The 17,390-nt window shown below is 44.6% G+C and overlaps 1 protein-coding gene across 21 annotated transcripts in view; it reads left to right on the top strand.

Moving 5' to 3' along the window:
* The window catches only part of ARHGEF11 (Rho guanine nucleotide exchange factor 11), a 111,331-nt gene that overhangs the window by 64,359 nt on the left and 29,582 nt on the right, over nt 1-17,390 (top strand). For 19 of the 21 annotated variants that reach the window (XM_082404946.1, XM_082404937.1, XM_082404929.1 and 16 more), the window contains 8 exons: nt 3,187-3,236; nt 3,576-3,633; nt 4,207-4,385; nt 5,232-5,303; nt 10,657-10,776; nt 12,467-12,512; nt 13,122-13,198; nt 14,697-14,834. In XM_082404946.1, the coding sequence (XP_082261072.1) occupies nt 3,187-3,236; nt 3,576-3,633; nt 4,207-4,385; nt 5,232-5,303; nt 10,657-10,776; nt 12,467-12,512; nt 13,122-13,198; nt 14,697-14,834 (740 nt within the window). The remainder of the gene's footprint in view (nt 1-3,186; nt 3,237-3,575; nt 3,634-4,206; nt 4,386-5,231; nt 5,304-10,656; nt 10,777-12,466; nt 12,513-13,121; nt 13,199-14,696; nt 14,835-17,390) is intronic. The other 2 variants (XM_082404936.1, XM_082404931.1) reach the window with 1 other exon arrangement.

Consider the following 17,390-nt stretch of genomic DNA (forward strand, 5'->3'; position numbering starts at 1 on the left):
AGGCAGGTGCCTGATTGCCCTCCAGGGGAGCTCCTCCTCCTGGGTTGGAAGATGCCGTGGAGAAATCGAAGACCCGCTTTCTTCTTTCCTCACCTTCACATGACCTTGCTCCGTGCACGAATGGTCACTGTGCTGCAGCAGTTCACAGTTGAGACAGGCACACTAGTCTAAATGTATTTGCAGATATATTAACACTAAGTAATAAATGACCTAAAGATGTGTGTTGGACAGTACGTGGGAGGAAAGGGTGTTTGTAAGTTTGTATTTGGGTAGTTGGTGGTTCGAAGCTAAGTATTTCCCTTCTGATCAGTTTAGGAAGCCTCCTTAGGAGAAAATAGGATTTCAGGAGTAGTTTGAAAGATGGCCATGGAAAACACATTGGCAGGGTAGAAATTTGGTGGGAAGGGAGTAGAGAGTGGGAGGGCATTATAAGCAAATCGATCAAGTAACCAGTGATGTGTGAAAAAGCTTCAGATATTTCAAAGCACTGTCATATGTCAGGTGGTAGAATCATTGTTGTTAAGTGACCCAAACTGAAGAAGATGATCAGGAAGGAGATGGGAGTAGGGGAGAGTATGAAGCAAGTATCCCTAACACAAGCAAGTATCCGTAACAGGAGTGAACTTCAGTGTAGCAAATGGGATTGGGCCTGGCAACCTGGCGCAACATAGGCTTGAAGAAGCGTACAAGGAAAGGGGTAGGGGGCAGGCCAGCATTTTCCCACTAAGTACAGTGCAAAATGGGAAGGAAATATACTTACATAATTTGGGAGAAATATTTGGGATTTATTTAATGGGAAAAGTGAAAAGAGAATTTCAAATTTATGACCAAAATGAGGTATGTGGATCATACAAGGATATAAATAATTATAGCTCCTTATGTTTGGTAGTTAACTTTTGTCAGTGAGAGGTTTGTTTTTCATATCCTGGGGTAGAGCTCTGAAAAGATACTTTTATTCTTTGCTTCCATATTCTCTCAAGCTTCCTGGACTAGGGTGAGACAGAGCAAGTGGGACTGCCAGTAACTTGTACTTTGCCTCTATGGTCTCTTTGATATAGAAAGTACGGGGATCCCCTCCAGTGAAGTGTGAGTTCAGCACTCTTCCAATTTTTCCTCCTCTCAGACCTGGAGAGGAAAGAACAAAAGGATGGCTTGCAGTAAAATATGAGTTTTGGAAAATCTAAGTATGTATGTGTATTTCGGGCAGGAGAGGGGAAGAGACTTCACTTGGATTGGCATTGAAATCACAAGAGTAACAAAGCAGTTGTTGCCTTTTCCAGATTTTAGGCTTCTCAATTCACTGTTTCTCAAAGTGTAGTCTGTGTTCTGCCTACATCGGAATCACCTAGGCCCTTAGGATGATTGAAATCCTCATTCCGGGGCCCAGTCCCAGAAGTACTGAATCACTTGCTAGCAGGGAGGTCAAGGAATATGCTTTTTAACAAATTCTCCTGGTGAGTCTCATGCTTACTGAAGTTTAGAACTTCTGCTCTAATTCCTTTACTCTGAAAAGTTTAATTTCTTTTAATCCCTAAGTTATTAGAAGTCACCTCACGTGTTTCATACATTCAGGCAAAATAGCTCTTTCCTCTCCACCTTTAGTTTCTAGATGACAGTGTAAAAGAGAGTTTTCAAGCTACTTGCAAGTACTTTTCCATAATAGCACACTTTAGATGAGGGTAGTCTGGGTCCCAATACTGAAAAGCCAAATTGGAATGTAGTCATCACTGTAATTTCTCTTTTCAGACTAGAAACATCTAGATGTGCTTTGTCGGAGTTTTGTTTTGATCAGATGAATGCAACTTACAGATTTAAGGATCATCTTGGGGCAGATTTACAGGAAACATAATTTTTATGCTTCTCGTGAACTTCTTTCTTTCTTTTTTTTAAAATAAGCTTTCTGAGTGAACATATTTTATTTATTTATTTTATTTATTTATTTATTTATTTGGCTGCGTCAGGTCTTAGTTGCGTTACGCGGGAACTTTCATTGCAGCTCGCAGGCTCTGTGTTGTGGCACACAGGCTTCTCTCTAGTTGTGACGTGCAGGCTCCAGAGCACGCAGGCTCAGTAGTTGTGGTGCACAGGCTCAGTAGATGAGGCATGCGGGCTCAGTAGTTGTGGCATGTGGACTCTCTAGTTGAGGCACATGGGCTCGGTAGTTGTGGTGCGTGGGCTTAGTTGCCCCGCGGCATGTGGGATCTTAGTTCCCCACCCAGGGATCGAACCCAAGTCCCCTGCATTGGAAGGTGGATTCTTTACCACTGGACCCAAGGGGAGTCCCTCATGAACTTATCTCATCATTAGTGTTTCTTATGCTTCCTGGGTATAACTTAAACTAGGACTCTAACTTATTTAAAACTACATTTGGCCTTCCATATCCGTGAGTTTCGCATCTGAGAATTCTGCATCCATGGATTCAACCAACTGCAGATTGAAATTTCCATCTGCAGTTGGTTGAATCCACAGATGCGAAACCCGCAGGTGTGTACTACTCCATTTTAAGTAAGGGACTTGAACATCTGCAGATTTTGATATCTGTGGGAGGTACTAGAACTGATCCCCGGTGGATACCGAGGGACGACTGTACGTGGTGATCAAAACCACTGCAGCTCCAGAACAATTTTTTAACAGAAAATAAAGCAGTGATCATTATCATCCTTAATGCTAGGAACCCCCATAATATCCTTGTGAACCTCTCAGGGCTTAGGGACCACGGTTTGAAAACGCTTGTTGTAATCCTTTTCTCATATTCCTCTTAAAAATGATTATTACTTCAACAATTGTTTAATACAGTGAACTCGTTCTTCCCACTGGATAATAGAAATAACTCTTATTTGACCTTGGAACACATCTAGACACATTCAAATAAAGCACACATTACTCTCCCCAGAGCATGGCCCTGCCTCTCTGCCACCTTGGCCTGGCTCTCAGAGGAGAAGTCTGGCTTCTGAGCCAGGTGGAGGAAAGAGCAAGAGATGTGTCCTTATACAGTCCAGTCCAGCTCAAAGGTAGTTGTGTCACTGGAGCAGAATAAGATGTACACCCAGCATTTGAGGCACTTAACACAGAGAGGTGAGAAGAGATTTGAGGGGGAAGGTGATCTGACAGGGTCGTTGGTGTAGATTCAGCCACCTCTGGAAAGGTCGTGGGGCTCTGCTGACCAGGCCTTCTCCTTCCTCACAGGAGGCGCAGCCATGAAAGCCGGCGTGAAAGAGGGCGACCGGATCATCAAAGTGAGTGACCTTCCCTCTCCGCCCCCAGAGGAGGGGGTGCAGCGTCACTTCTGGCCTTGGCCATCCTCCACACTTCCGTTTTCGTACCAGCTGTCATCAGCCACTGAGTAGGGGGGTGGTACCATGAGAGTGAGTAGTATAATGTGACAGAGACTGGGGACTAAGATAGCTGGGTTCCATATTCTAGGCCCTTCTTGACTCTGACCAAGCTTCTGTAATGTTTTACTATGCTAGAGAGCATTGATAAATGGCTCCCTAAAGGAGTGGCGATTGACCTAGGAGAAGGATCCCCTGGGCTTCCACTGCCATTACTCAATAATGTCATTTGTCCCCCAACAGGTGAATGGCACCATGGTGACCAATAGCTCACATCTGGAAGTGGTGAAGCTTATCAAATGTGAGTTGGGGAGAGCTGACAGTGAAAGAAATTAGGGGATCAGATGGGGCACGGGTGGAAGCAGGCCTGTTGCCCCAGGAGGCTTCCTTTGTAGATGTGCGAGGCAGCCGAAGTCTTTCTTCTTGGCCCGATCATCGTAGACTACCACAGTTCCCCACTGTCATTTCAAGTGGAGACACTGTTAGTCTCTCATCCGACATCTTTATTTTTCCACCCATCTTTGCCCTACGTTTTAGATCATATTCTACTAAGACCAGGTCTCACTCAGATACCGCTCACTCCCCTCTCCCAGTCCCAGGAAACAAGGGACTGGGCAGGCAGGTCCCAGATAGTTACGGGTGGGATTTTGGTTGAGGTCTCTGCATGAGGAAAGGGAAGGAAGGGATACTTGTGTTGATGCAGGATGGAAGGACAGAAATTAGAGAACAGGTGGGGCATTAAAAGTGAGGAGAACTTTACCTGCAGAACTATAAGCTTAATGGAAGGAGAAGGGAGAACCCCCTCCTTTGTACCTTGAATGTCTGCTGTTGAGAACAATACCACTTGAGCAAGCCTCTCTTTGCCTTCCTCCAGCTGGTGCCTATGTTGCACTGACCCTCCTGGGCTCTTCACCCTCATCCATTGGTGTCTCTGGGCCCCAGCAGGACCCAGTCCCAGCAGGAGCTCCCCGAGTCACCCCTGTGATCCCACCACCACCACCCCCTCCACCTCTGCCACCTCCACAGCGCATCACAGGACCCAAACCTCTGCAGGTAATGGTCCTCCTACTCCTCTCCTCATTCTGGTGTCCCTTTGAAGAGCTCCCCATTGGAATGAAAGCAGGTTAAATCAAATGGCAGGCTGGCAGGAAGAGACAAGCCAAAGAGCTGTATGAAGGCCATCAAAAAGTAGAGCAAGATGAGAACTGCATTAAAGGGGTGTTCCATGCCTTAGTGTCCTCCTTCCATGTAAGTGCATATGCAGTTTATCAGACAGCAGCATGCCGTGTGTTTCCTATGTGTGTGCAAGACTCTAAGGAGGCCCTTTGAGAGTTCTCCTCCCCATCGGGGAGAAGGTGCACACCTCCAGACATGGTCAGAGGCATCTGTAAAGACTGTTGCCAGTCATTGTTACAAGGGTATGGAATAAGTCAAGGAGTAGGGGAAAAGGCTTCCTGGGGAAAAAGGCTGCTTGGAGGAATGAAATATGGAGCCTAGTCTGTAGGGGAGAGAGTCAGGAAAGGACGAGAACAGTAGGGAGAGAACCCAAGGGCCAGGATAACCTGTGTGAGGAGTTAAAAGAGGACAGGAGGCAGATAGGAATAGGGAACAGGATTTTCTGGTTGGAAAGAAGACCGACCAGCAAGTCCTGGGAGACTTCAGAGAGCAATTGATACCAGATGTGATTACAGCCAGGGTTTCTAGGAAATTAAGAATGAAATCAAAATCAGATTTTATGTTTACTGAATTTCAGTGAGATACTGAGTGTTACACAAAACATTCTTACGAACCAGGCTCTACTCTCATAGCCTTCCTCGACCAGGAGTCAGCTGGTAGACGAGAATAAAAGCTATCGATCTGGTCCCCAACTCTCACTGCTGTCATATTTTCCATTCTTAGGATCCTGAATTTCAAAAACATGCCACCCAGATCCTTAGGAATATGCTGAGGCAGGAGGAAAAAGAGTTACAGGTAAGGTCGCTGCTGAGGCTAGACTGGCCATTGCCTTAATGAAATAATACTTTATCAGAGCAATCTGCCAATGTGTACAAATTAATTTGCAGGCCATATCCTATCACAGTAAAACCTTAAAAAGTCAAACTTCAGGACTACTAAAGAATTGTCATAGGCCAGTGGAATTTCTTAAAGCAGAATTTGATGGATAGAGTGAATAGGGTAATAGAGCTTATGGTAATAGATTAGAATGGTGACTATGTAGAGAAAATACAAACAAGTGATGAGACAGGTAGAATAAAATGAGGGAACATGAGAACTGAGGCAAATCGGTTGGAATTGATCTTAGAGGTTCTGGGAAGGGAAGGATAAGAGGGAAGGAAGGTGGAGGTGGGGGGTGAATGCCGGGCCAGGCTGATGGAGAAGGGGATGCAGAGAGATTTCCAGGCCTGGGGAATGATGCACAGGGAGAACAGGAAGAAGATTAATTTGGCTGGACGGGAATAACCAGATTCCTATAATAGCCATGGCTTACAATGGGCTCCTTGCCCCTTCATTTGAATTCAACAAATTTCTAAGTTCCCACTGTATGTAAAGCATTGCTTTAGTTCCTACGGTATACAGAGATTAAAACGATTAGACAGTTCTTGCCCTCAACATGTTTACAGTCTCATGGGGAAAGTTCATATTACGGTAAGAGAGTGGGAGGAACAAAGAGCTTGCAATAAGAGAACAAAGAAGAGAGCAGTTAATTAATAATGGGAAATGTGAGGGAAACTTCACTGAGAAGATTGTATTTCAGCTGGGCCTTGAAGGATAGGGCTTCAGTAGGCAAAAGAGATGGAGAAGAGAATGCTGGTAAATGGACAGCATAGGTCAAAGGCACCAAGACATGAAAATGTACTCATTTATTTAACAAACATTGAGTTCCTGCTGCGTGCTAGGTACTGTGTGTGTGCTGCAGTGGAGGCATGGGCCAGTGCTAGGGACAAAGGTTAGAATGGTTATAAAGATAAGTGAGAGATGAATCTTTCCTTTAAGGAGTTTATAATCCAGTAGACTATCAATGGATGAATGAAGATAAAGTTATACTGCACTATAATAAGTGCTGATACTTACATTTTGATGCAAGTCATAGAATAATCAAGATAGTGTGGTGCTGGTATAAAGATAGACCTATAGATCAGTAGAATAGAATTCAGAGTCCAGAGATTAATCCATACATCTGTGGTCAATTGGTTTGTTTTTGACAGTGTCAAGATAGTTCAGTGGAGAAAGAATGGTCTTTTCAACAAATGGTTCTGGGACAACAGGATATCTATATGCAAAGAATGAATTTGAACTCTTACCTCACACAATAAACAAAATTTAACTGAAAATGGATCAAAGACTTAAATGTAAGAGCTAAAACTATTTTTAAAAACTATAAAACTCTTAGAAGAAAACATAGGTATAAATCTTTATGACCTTGGATGAGGCAGTAGTTTCTAGGCTGTGACACCAAAAGCATAAACAACCCCCCAAAAAAGATAAATTAGACTTCATCAAAATTAAAAACTTTTATCCATCAAAGGACACTATCAAGAAAGTAAAAATACAACCACAGAATAGGAGAAAATATTTGCAGCACATATATCTGATAAGGGTCTAGTACCAGAATATGTAATAGACGCTTAAAACTCAACCCAATTTAAAAGCTAGCAGAGAATTTGAATACACAGTCCAATAAAGAAGACATACAAATGGCCAATAAGCACATGAAAAGATGCTTAATATCATTAGTCACTAGGGAGAGGCTAACCAGAACTAGGAGATACCACTGCACACGCACTAGGATGGCTAGAGCCAAAATAACAGTTATTGGTGAGCATGTGGAGAAATTGGAGAAATGTTTGTTTATATTTTGTCTACATATCCGCTATCCTAATCTACTCCCACCGTTGATGGGAGTAGTAATCTACTCCCACCGTAGTGCAGCCAGTTTGGCAGTTCTTCAAAATATTAAACGTACGATCTGTCAATTCCACACCTAAGTATATACCCAAGAGAGTTCAAAGCATAAAACCTGTACATAAACATTCATAATAGCACTGATTAATTGCATAATGGCCAAAAAGTGGAAACAACCCAAATTCCCATTAACTGATGAGTAGATAAACAAAATGTGTTGTATCCATAAAATGGGATATTATTCAGCCATAAAAAGGAATGAAGTACTGATACATGCTTTAACATGGAAGAACCCTGAAAACAGACTAAGTGAAAGAAGCCAGACACAAAAGGCCACATATTGTATGATTCCATTTGTGTGGAAGTCCAGAATAGGTAAATCCATAAAAACAGAAAGTAAATTAGTGGTTGCCAGGAGGTAGAGGAAGGGGAAATTGGGAGTGACTGCTTTCTTGTTGGGTTGATAGAAATGTTCTGGAATTAGATAGTGGAGATGTTTGTACAACTCTGTGAGTATACTAAAAACCACTGAATTGTATACTTTTTTTTTTTAATATTTATTTATTTTCTTTATTTTTTTGGCTACGTCGGGTCTTAGTTGCAGCCTGCGGGGTCTTTTTCGTTGTCGTGCTTCGGCTCTTGGTTGTGGTGCGCGGGCTTAGTCGCCCCGTGGCATGTGGGATCTTAGTTCCCCGACCAGGGATCGAACCCGAGTCCCCTGCATTGGAAGGCGGATTCTTTACCACTGGACCACCAGGGAAGTCCCCTAAATTGTATACTTTAAAATGGTGAAGTTTATGTTATGTGAATTATATGTCGATAATAATTTTTAAAATATTTTTTAAATGCCATTAAAGCCCAAAAGAAGGAATAATTAATTATGCAGTGGTCAGAGAAGGCTTCATGAGATGACATTCCAGTTGGGTTCAGTCTCTTTCACTCTGGAATGTGCTTTGGGCCTTCAGTACCATGATGAGCTTGAAGTTTATTCTGAAAGCAGTGGGAATTGATCAAAGGATTTGAGTAGGGGAGTGATCATATCTTCAAATCAGTTTTCTTTAGAAGAGTGTGTTAAGTGGATTGACACATAAGGAAACTATCTCGGAGGCTGTTGCAGTAGATAAGAAATGATGACCGATTTAACAAGAACAGCAGGAGTAAGAACAGAAGGAGGGATGGCAACGTGAGATATTGAATTCCCTCCATTCCCTGGCGGTCCAGTGGTTAGGACTCTGCGCCTCCACTGCAGGGGGCACGGGTTCAATCCCTGGTCGAGGAACTAAGATCCCTCATGCCACTCGGCGTGGCCAAAAGAAAAAAGAACAGAAAGAGGGATGGCAATGGGAGACATCTCAGGGGTCAGATCAGTAGAACTTATCAACTGGAAGGGGGAGGTAAAGAAGAAGAAAGAAAAGATAGCCTCAAGTTTGTGTGCCTACATAGATGGTGATACCATTGATGGAGTGAGACAGAAGAGAGGAGCAGGGTTTAGGGGAAAGGAATGAAGGTAATCTTTGGATGTACTGAGTTTAAGCACCCATGGGAGGTTCAGATAAAAAGATCATCGACCAGGCACATGGAGATAACAAGGGATGAACCTCAGGAGAAAAGATTGGGTTGAAATAGAGATTCAGGTGGCCTCAGCATACAGGTGGTAGTTGAAATTGGGGACTAGACGGTATCACCTAGGGCACCACTGCAGAAAAGAGAGAGCTGAGGGTGGAATTTCGGAACATCTGTGCTTCTGTAGCACACCGCACCAACCTCTAACATCACACCAGTTGCTGTTGTATTTGTATTCTAATTATTTATTTGTCCTCCTCTATTGGACTAAGTTCCTTAAAGGCCAGGACCATGCCTACATTTGCATATTCCTCCTGCACAGCTGGCACAGGGCCTGGTGTGTATCAGCTCTCTGTAAATGTTTGCGGGGCTGAAGGCTCACCTAGATTTAAGAGAGGAGGAAGGGGTAAAGCTATGGTTGGGGAGAGGGGTGTGAGGTGACCCAAGACAGTGTCGAGTTAAGAAGTCAAAAGAGGATAGCATTTGGAGGAGGTGGGTGTTTAAAGAGGTCTGGAGAGATGAGGACTAAGAAGAGACCATTGGATTCAGCCGTTGGGTCATTTCGCCTTTGGAAGAGCGAGGTGAGGAGGGGACCTAGGCTGTGTATGCTGAAGAGTGACCAGAAGGCTAAGAAGTCTGGGCTCTACATAGAGACTCCTGTTTGGAAACATGTGGCTGTGAAAGGGAGGAGAAAAGACTGAGGCGGTGGCTTGAAGAATAATCAGACTTGATGGAAAAGGTTTTGTTGTAGTGGCTTGTTTTTGTTTTAAGACAGGAAACGAGCATTTTTGTAGGATGAGGGGAAGGAGCCATTGGAAAGAGGAGACTTTGGAGATACGTGAACGATGCCCAGGAGGAGCCCGAGGCAGCTGGAGGCACTAACCTTGTGGAAGATTCAGACAGAGTTTCTATTCTGAGGCAGCGGGAAAGGGTGGCTGCAGATGCCTTGAAATGGAGTAAAGTTGGGAAAGTTCTTACCAGCCAATACTATCTGCAGAGACTAAGAGGAGGGTTGGGGGCTTGAGAGGCATGGAGAAGATGAGACAGCAAGTATGGCCCCAGACGATCTTGGAGAAAATGTGCACCCGACGTCTTTATTTAACTATTTAACCCGCCAACTTCACTGAGCATTTCATTTGGTAGTAAAATAATAATAGCTGCCATGTATTCAGTCAAGTAATTATGCCCCAGACATTTTGCTCAGCACTTTCCATACATAATCTCATTCAGAACGTACAGCCATCCCCAGAGGCAGGTACCGTCATCTCCATTTGATCCATGAGGACGTAGTAAAGCTTGCCCAAGTCTACACAGCTAGTAAGCCAGAATTCAGAGCCAGGCCTCCCAGCCCAAGCTCTAAACACACATGCTGTGCTCTGCCGTGTGCTGGGAGGATGCTAGATAAGTCTCAGAGTGGTTCCCAGCTACAGGGCTCGGGGACGGGGGTGCTTCTTCCTCTCATCTCCTGTGGTTCTCACTGTGTGTATGTTTCCTCCTTAGCACTTTTTTGTGTGTGCTGGTCTGGCCAGTCACTTATATATCTAACCCTTCAGCAGCAGTCAAGGAAGACCTCATTTAGCAAGTAGGCCTTAAGAACAGGTCAGATTAGGATGGGCCTTTGTGTCATGCCTTCTTTCTCTAGTTGCCTCATGTTCTTTTTCTCACTGTTTATACCTCTTTCTGCTCCTGAGTGATGGTGAAATAACATGTATCTCCTAGGAGGCAGAGATCTCCTTTCTCTCCTCTTTGTTTTGGGATAACTGCCTACTCTCCCCACTGGTGAGTCATCCATTCTCTACTAACCACTCCTCTGCCTTTTCCCTTCCTTGTCCTCCTCGCCCCCCACCCTGCCCCCCAGCGTATCTGTGAGGTGTATAGCCGGAACCCCGGCAGCCTGCTGGAAGAGCAGATCGAAGGCGCCCGGCGGCGAGTCACTCAGTTACAGCTGAAGATCCAGCAGGAGACTGGTGGCTTAGTGGTGAGTGATGGTAGGCTTAGCTCTAGGAAGGGCACGTGCAGGTGGACGGAGGGGAGAATGAGGGAGAAATCTAGGACAGAGGCTTAACGAGTCATACAGGACCGCAGGGCTGAGCTAGTGAGTGTTTAGTGTTTTCCAAAGAAACAGAGGTCAGCAGTTCTTTATATAGCACCATAGAGACTGAGCACTGTCCTGACACTTGGGTCCCATAAAAAGAAATAACCTGTTTCTTGCCCTCCAGCAGCTTACAGTTGCAATAGAAAGAAATAAATATGCAATAAATCAGACTGTCAGCTTTAATCTCCTAATTATCCATCCCCTTCTGGGTAGTTTCCTCATAGCTGATGTATATTCCAACACTAATTTTACTCAGTATTCCTCTGGTAGCTTTTCCCATCACCTCTCCCTCCAGTAATGGGTCTTCTCAAAGAAATACGAGCACTTTTAAAAGTCAGCCTAAGTAAAGGATCCCCAGTCAGTTGAGAGGGATCTGTAGCAATCCTAACCACACTTTGTGGGAAATCCCAGAGAGGAGACACTTCCTTATCTGTTCTAGTCAGGGACTTGAGTATTAATTAGTGTCTTACTTCTCTCCATCAGGCCTTAGTTAATTCTTTGGGTAAATAAGTAACTCTCCAAAAACTTTAAGATCTCCAAGAATAATATTTGCCAAAGCCAATAGAAATTATTTGAGGATTATCTACTTTCTTTTTCAGAACATCCAGATCAAAAAAGTCTGGGAAGCACAGGCTAATCCAATTTAAACTTTTATTTTCTGAAGGCCTTCTCAGTGTCACATGGTTGATAGGAGCTCAGGTTCAGGACTTAGACCATCTGGATTCACCTCCCAGCTATAGTGCCCACCAGCTTTAAGACTCTTGGGCAAGTGACTTAATCCCTGGGAGCCTTGGTGTCCTCATTTATGAAATGGAGCTACGGCAGGATCTGCCTAATAGTGGTATTGTCAGAATTAAAGGATGCCCTCAGCACGGGGCCAGTGCATGTTTGCTGCTGCCGCTGCCTCTGCGCTCGTGTGCTCTGTAAGTGGTTGAGTCTGAAACATTCAGCTTGGAATCTAGGGATCTGAGCGCCAACCCTGGCTTTATAGTTTACCTGCTGTGTACCTTGGGCAAGTTACTTAAAATCTCTGGGCTTCTGTTTCCTCATTTATGACATGGGAGTACTATACCTGCCTCAGAGTTGTTGAAAAACTCAATTGAGATATAGACAAGATTGCATCATAAACAGTAAAGCACTAGCAACATAATTCCCTCCACAAATGGCTGGTCAGCCCCAGTCCAGCGCCTGTCAGTCTTCAAAGATCTTTAGGGGCAGAGCTTTCCATCTGCTAGAGCTTTTCATGCTCCTTGATAGTTCGGAAGTTCTTTCTGTGTCCAGCCCAACTAAGGCAATAGACGCTTTGAGGTCCAGGGTGAGAAATCAAGTAAGTTTTTAGAATTTTACTAATAGTAAAGCTCCCTTTTCACCATTAGGGGTCACCATTCTCCTCAAACTGTACAAATGAAGCAATACCTCTTCCAAAGGGGCATTTTTCAGGCAATGAAGCAGAAGAGGCCGCTAATTGTAAGCAGATGTTATCTGCTGAGACTGAGGGAAGGGTTGATTGGAGGAAAACAGTAGGGGGAGAGGTTCACAGCATTTGTCCACCCTCCGGACCTTTCTTTTTTAGGACATACTTCCACTATATGGTGACACCAGCCAGAGATCATCAGAAGGTGAGTCCCCTCAGCACGCCTTTTTTCTCTGGCACATCTCTAGTCTACATTCTTATCTATTCTGTTGTCCCCTCCCTTTGGGGCAGATTCAGGGGGAAAAAATATAGTCCCTGCCTCTGAGAAATAGAATAATGAGAGAAAGCAGTACCAGTGACAGGGAACTTGGATACAACTTATTCAGTAGAAATGAGTGTATAACCAGTAGCCCTGGATAGATAAGTGCCAGGGAGATACTAGAACGATGGTGGTCCAGACAACAGCGTGCCTACCAGCACCTAGCAGCTAGGAGCTCAAGAGATGCTGTCATGAGAGGAAATGGATGGGAACCAGAAGAGGGTTGGGATGAGCTGAGGGGTAGCACTCATTGCAAGGTAGAGCTATGGAGGATTATTTTAGGAGGTGACACTGCCTGGGCTCAGGTGTACGGGTAGGTAAAAGCTAGGTGTAGAGGTTCTCAGGGAGTCGTGTAAGAGAGCTGAAGGGAAACTGGGAAAGAAAGGCAGGTGGCAGCTTCGCCCTCCTGCCCTGGGCGCAGGTTCCCAGAATAAAGGCCCTTCTTTCCCCCAGGCCACAGCTCCTTCCTTACTGTGTAAACTCTTTTCTTCTCAGGCCGACTCTCTCTGGATTCCCAGGAGGGGGACAGTGGCTTGGACTCTGGCACAGAGCGCTTTCCTTCCCTCGGCGAGGTGAGTGCCAAAGCGGGGGGAGACCCTTTTAAAACCATACATTCGGTTTTCCTTCTCTGAACACCTAAAGGTTCTATGCTCACTGCTTATACCAAGGCCTCTGGCCTGTCATCTGTGGCCCTCTGGTATAGTTCCAGTTCCAAGGGTTTTAGTCATTCTGCTCTGGGTTCCAAAAAAAGGGGGTTCAAATGCATCCTACACGCAAGATCAGCAAATCTGGCTTCTATTTTATCATCGTCAACTCTGTTATATAGAGTCGGGTGGAGAAAGAGGCCATGTCTTTAACTGTAGCAAGCCTTTTTTGAGTGTAAGGGAGCAGAGACGAAAATTCTCTAAAACAGTGACTGGACCAAAATCGCATTGCCACCTGGCTGCGAATAACACCATCTTAGAGTAATACAATGAACCTGGCCTAACTGGAGGTGGCAGCCTCTCTTTCTTTGTCACAGATCTTTCTGTACTTGAACAGCTTATCTTTTCTGGAGTGGTCAGAAGAACTTCAGGCTTTGGCTTTAAAGGTTGTCTTCTAGGTGTTCTCCGTCTGCATATATTAATTGCAAATATAAACTTGCAATATAAAAATAAGAGTGAATGGAAGAAGTGATAATGGTGTGAGCAAAATATTTACTTAGCCAGCTTAATTAGATATGTGAATAAGTAATTGAAAACATGTTTAAAACCTAATTTTAAATAATAGTTGGAATTTTATTTCTTTACTGCTCCTGTCTATTCATGGGAAGATGATGAATGTACGTGGAAGGATCAGTATGTCGGAAAGACACCAAGAAGGGGGAGGAGGGTCCTAAATAATCCACAGTTGACATTCCCCTGCGGGCTCCACATCTGGAAGCAATGCAGCCTAGTGGGCAGTGGGTTGAGACTGCCCGGGTTGCATCCAGGGAATACCACATTACTAACTATTTGACCTTCAGCAAGCCCCAGAACCTCTCCAAGTCTTAAGTTTCCTTGTGTGAGAAGTGGGAGGAATAATAGTTTCTACCTCAAAGGGCTATTGTGAGCATTAAATGAGGTGATACATAACCAAGGGCTAGTATAATGTCAGGCACAGAGTAAGTACTGGACATTTATTAGCCAACGAGCAGAGCCCTGAGGGTCTTCTGGATGAGGTTTTTTTTGTTTTTTGTTTTTTTTATTTTTGGCTGCGTTTGGGTCTTCGTTGCTGCGTGCAGGCTTTCTCTAGTTGCAGCAAGCGGGGGCTACTCTTCTTTGCGGTGCGTGGGCTTCACACTGTCGTGGCTTCTTTTGTTGCGGAGCACAGACTCTAGGCACACGGACTCAGTAGTTGTGGCTCGTGGGCTCTAGAGTGCAGGCTCAGTAGTTGTGGCGCACGGGCTTAGTTGCTCTGAGGCATGTGGGATCTTCCCAGACCAGGGCTCGAACCCGTGTCCCCTGCATTGGCAGGCGGATTCCTAACCACTGAGCCACCAGGGAAGTCCCTGGATGAGTTTTCTTCTCACAGAATTCTCTGTTCCTCTAGTCATTGGTGAATCGGAACTCAGTACTGTCAGACCCTGGGCTGGACAGTCCTCGAACCTCCCCTGTGATCATGGCCCGTGTGGCCCAGCACCACAGGCGGCAGGGCTCGGATGCACTGGTTCCCCCCAGCAGTGACCAGGTGAGTGATCAGAGCCACCGTGCGCTTTTGCTTTCCCTGTTTTCAGAACTGGGTTACCCATACGTGGCCTTGAACGATCAGACTAAACCCTGTTTTGAGATAGACACTTACTAGAGGACAAATAGTAAAGGAAGAACATGGTATAAATGCATACATGGAAGTAAGGACTGTCTCAGTTTCTGGGTGAAGAGTCAGTGAATGCATCTGTAGGGAAGTGATGTCCAAGGAGCAGATTGCTGGTCTTTCTTTTAATGTCTGTATAGAATGGGAAATAGGTTGGTTCAGCGTTTCTCCAGAATACTAATTTTCAATCTTCACTTTCTTTAGCACAGTCCTTTTCTTGAGCAAAATCTTATTATTTGGTACCCTAATACAGAAAACAAATAAATGCTTAGCTATCTGGGACTTTTCCTGATCAATCTCCCCACCTCAGCCCCCACCTCAGGGGCACTTCCCTGGAGCCCTAAGGTTCTGCAAAACCTGATTTGAAAGCCACTGCTTTCAAGGGTAGAACTAGGTCCAGGGGAGATTTCAGGAAGACAGTTTTTGGCTCCATGCAAAAAGCTTGCAAAGAATATGAGCTATCAGACAATGGAATGGGCTGACTTGAGAGCCAGGGAATTGCCTGTCATTGTTCAGGCAGAGGTTAGGTCATTCCTTGTTAGAGACCCTGGCAAGAAAGCTCCGAGTTTTGTAAAGCAGTGTTTCTTAAAATTCATCTGCTACCACCATAATTTTTTTTTCCATATCCTCATAGCAACTATATAATGTTACTTAATATTTTTCTTTAAGCTAGCTCACTTTTTAAAACTTAAATTTATTTTTAAAGGAAATTTGCCATTATATTAAAACCAACATCATATACCGTTTGATGCTCTAGTTCTCCCCATAGGATAGAGTTTAGTTACTTTCAGATCTTGGAGGGGGGAAAGGCAGGGAAGTGGATCTCACATGTATTAAAATGCCTAGTGTACCAGCTGCTGTGCTAGGTCCTTTAGGAACAAATCTCATTTAATTCTTACCGCCAGAAAAGGAGATAGGCATTAGAATCTTCATTCAGTGAGAAAACTGAGGCAGAGAAAGGCTAAGGGACCATTCAAGGACTCAGCTTGCTAATGGCAGCATCAGACTAGAACTTAGTTTTCCTGAGCCCCAGTGCAGGGCTGCCTCCTGTCCTAGATGCTCTTTGATCACCCCTCCCACTCCTCCACCACCACCACCACCACTCCCCCTTAGTAGTACTGCAGGGCCAAGGTCAGGCTGCCAGGCAAGGTCAGGTGCACATGGTGTTCTTAAGGGAGGTTTTCCTTTAGGTGGCTGATAGGAGCAGGTGTAGAGTAATTGGTCTTGGAGTCCTTTTCCTCCTTCTCTGAATTTGTTTCAACTTCTGAAAACTATTTAAGTTGTTATTTTTGAGTGATAAGAGCAAATATAGTATAGTTCCAGTTTCTTAATAATAATCTATGTTAGTAAGAGCAAAGGTGGAAACCTGTACTATACATGAAATTGCAGCAGCTGGGGGGTGGAATCATAGGGAGTTCAGACTTTGTTATGTAATTCTGCAATGTTTGATTTTCTTATGATAAACATATTCTGCTTTTGCAATCAGAAAAACTGTATGTTTGTAAAGACTTTAAAAAAATAAATCCTCCCGCCCAAACAAGCAAAAACCTAGTGCTTTCAGGTTTCACTAGAGAGCCAAGTAGAGACAGAAGTGATCATCCCACACCCCCTGGGGATCCTGGATCCCAAGGGATTCAGAGACTAGGGTGTTTGTTAGGGGAGAGGAGGATACTCAGGATGTGTCTGAGGAATTCAGGTCCAGTACAACAGGCCTGACTCTGCAGCTTCGAACATGCCATTATAAGTGAGTGCTAGACTCTGATCTCTGAGATGCCTCCTGGGTCTCTCGAGTTCTGTACTCAGTCATTCTGAGCATAGAGTCTGTAAATACCCAGGAGAACAAAAATGAGTGAGGAGTGTCAGGGAGGAACCGTCAGGAAAAGCTCCTTGAGAAGGTGGAATAGGAGGGTATCTTGGGCCTGAGAAAAAGTAGGCATGAGAAGTGCCTCCTCCAGATGGGTTCCAGAGCACAGCCCTTGTTGGGGAATCACTGAAAATGAGGTAGAGTGAATTGAGTGAAAAATATAGTTGGTAGGAAATCTTTGAAAGCTCAAGGAACCTTTAGGAGAAAGGCTTGTCTAATGAAGCGTCTAAAACGTTTATACAGTATGAAATCTCTCATCAGACCTAATCGATGGCATAAGGGGGAAAGAGAGAAAGCCAAGCTGAGAAGCTTGGATTTTAGACTGGAAATGGGGAATCTACCATAGATTCTTGAGCAGGCAGGGGAAATGATGGGGACGGTGTTGGAGAAGGCAAAGCTCCATTCCCTTTTGCTCAAGGAGGCAGAGACGGACCACAGAGCTCTCCTCCAGCAGGGGTGGAAGGCACACGGTAACTGTAAAGGAGTGCTGTGGAAGACACTAGGTTTGGAGGGTGTGTTTTTGGGGTGGGGGGAGTCTGTTGAGGAGAACAACAAAGCCCCCGCCCACC

Source organism: Balaenoptera borealis, assembly GCF_965194805.1.
Source record: "Balaenoptera borealis genome assembly, chromosome: 1".
In the NCBI taxonomy this organism is placed as follows: Eukaryota; Metazoa; Chordata; class Mammalia; order Artiodactyla; family Balaenopteridae; genus Balaenoptera; species Balaenoptera borealis.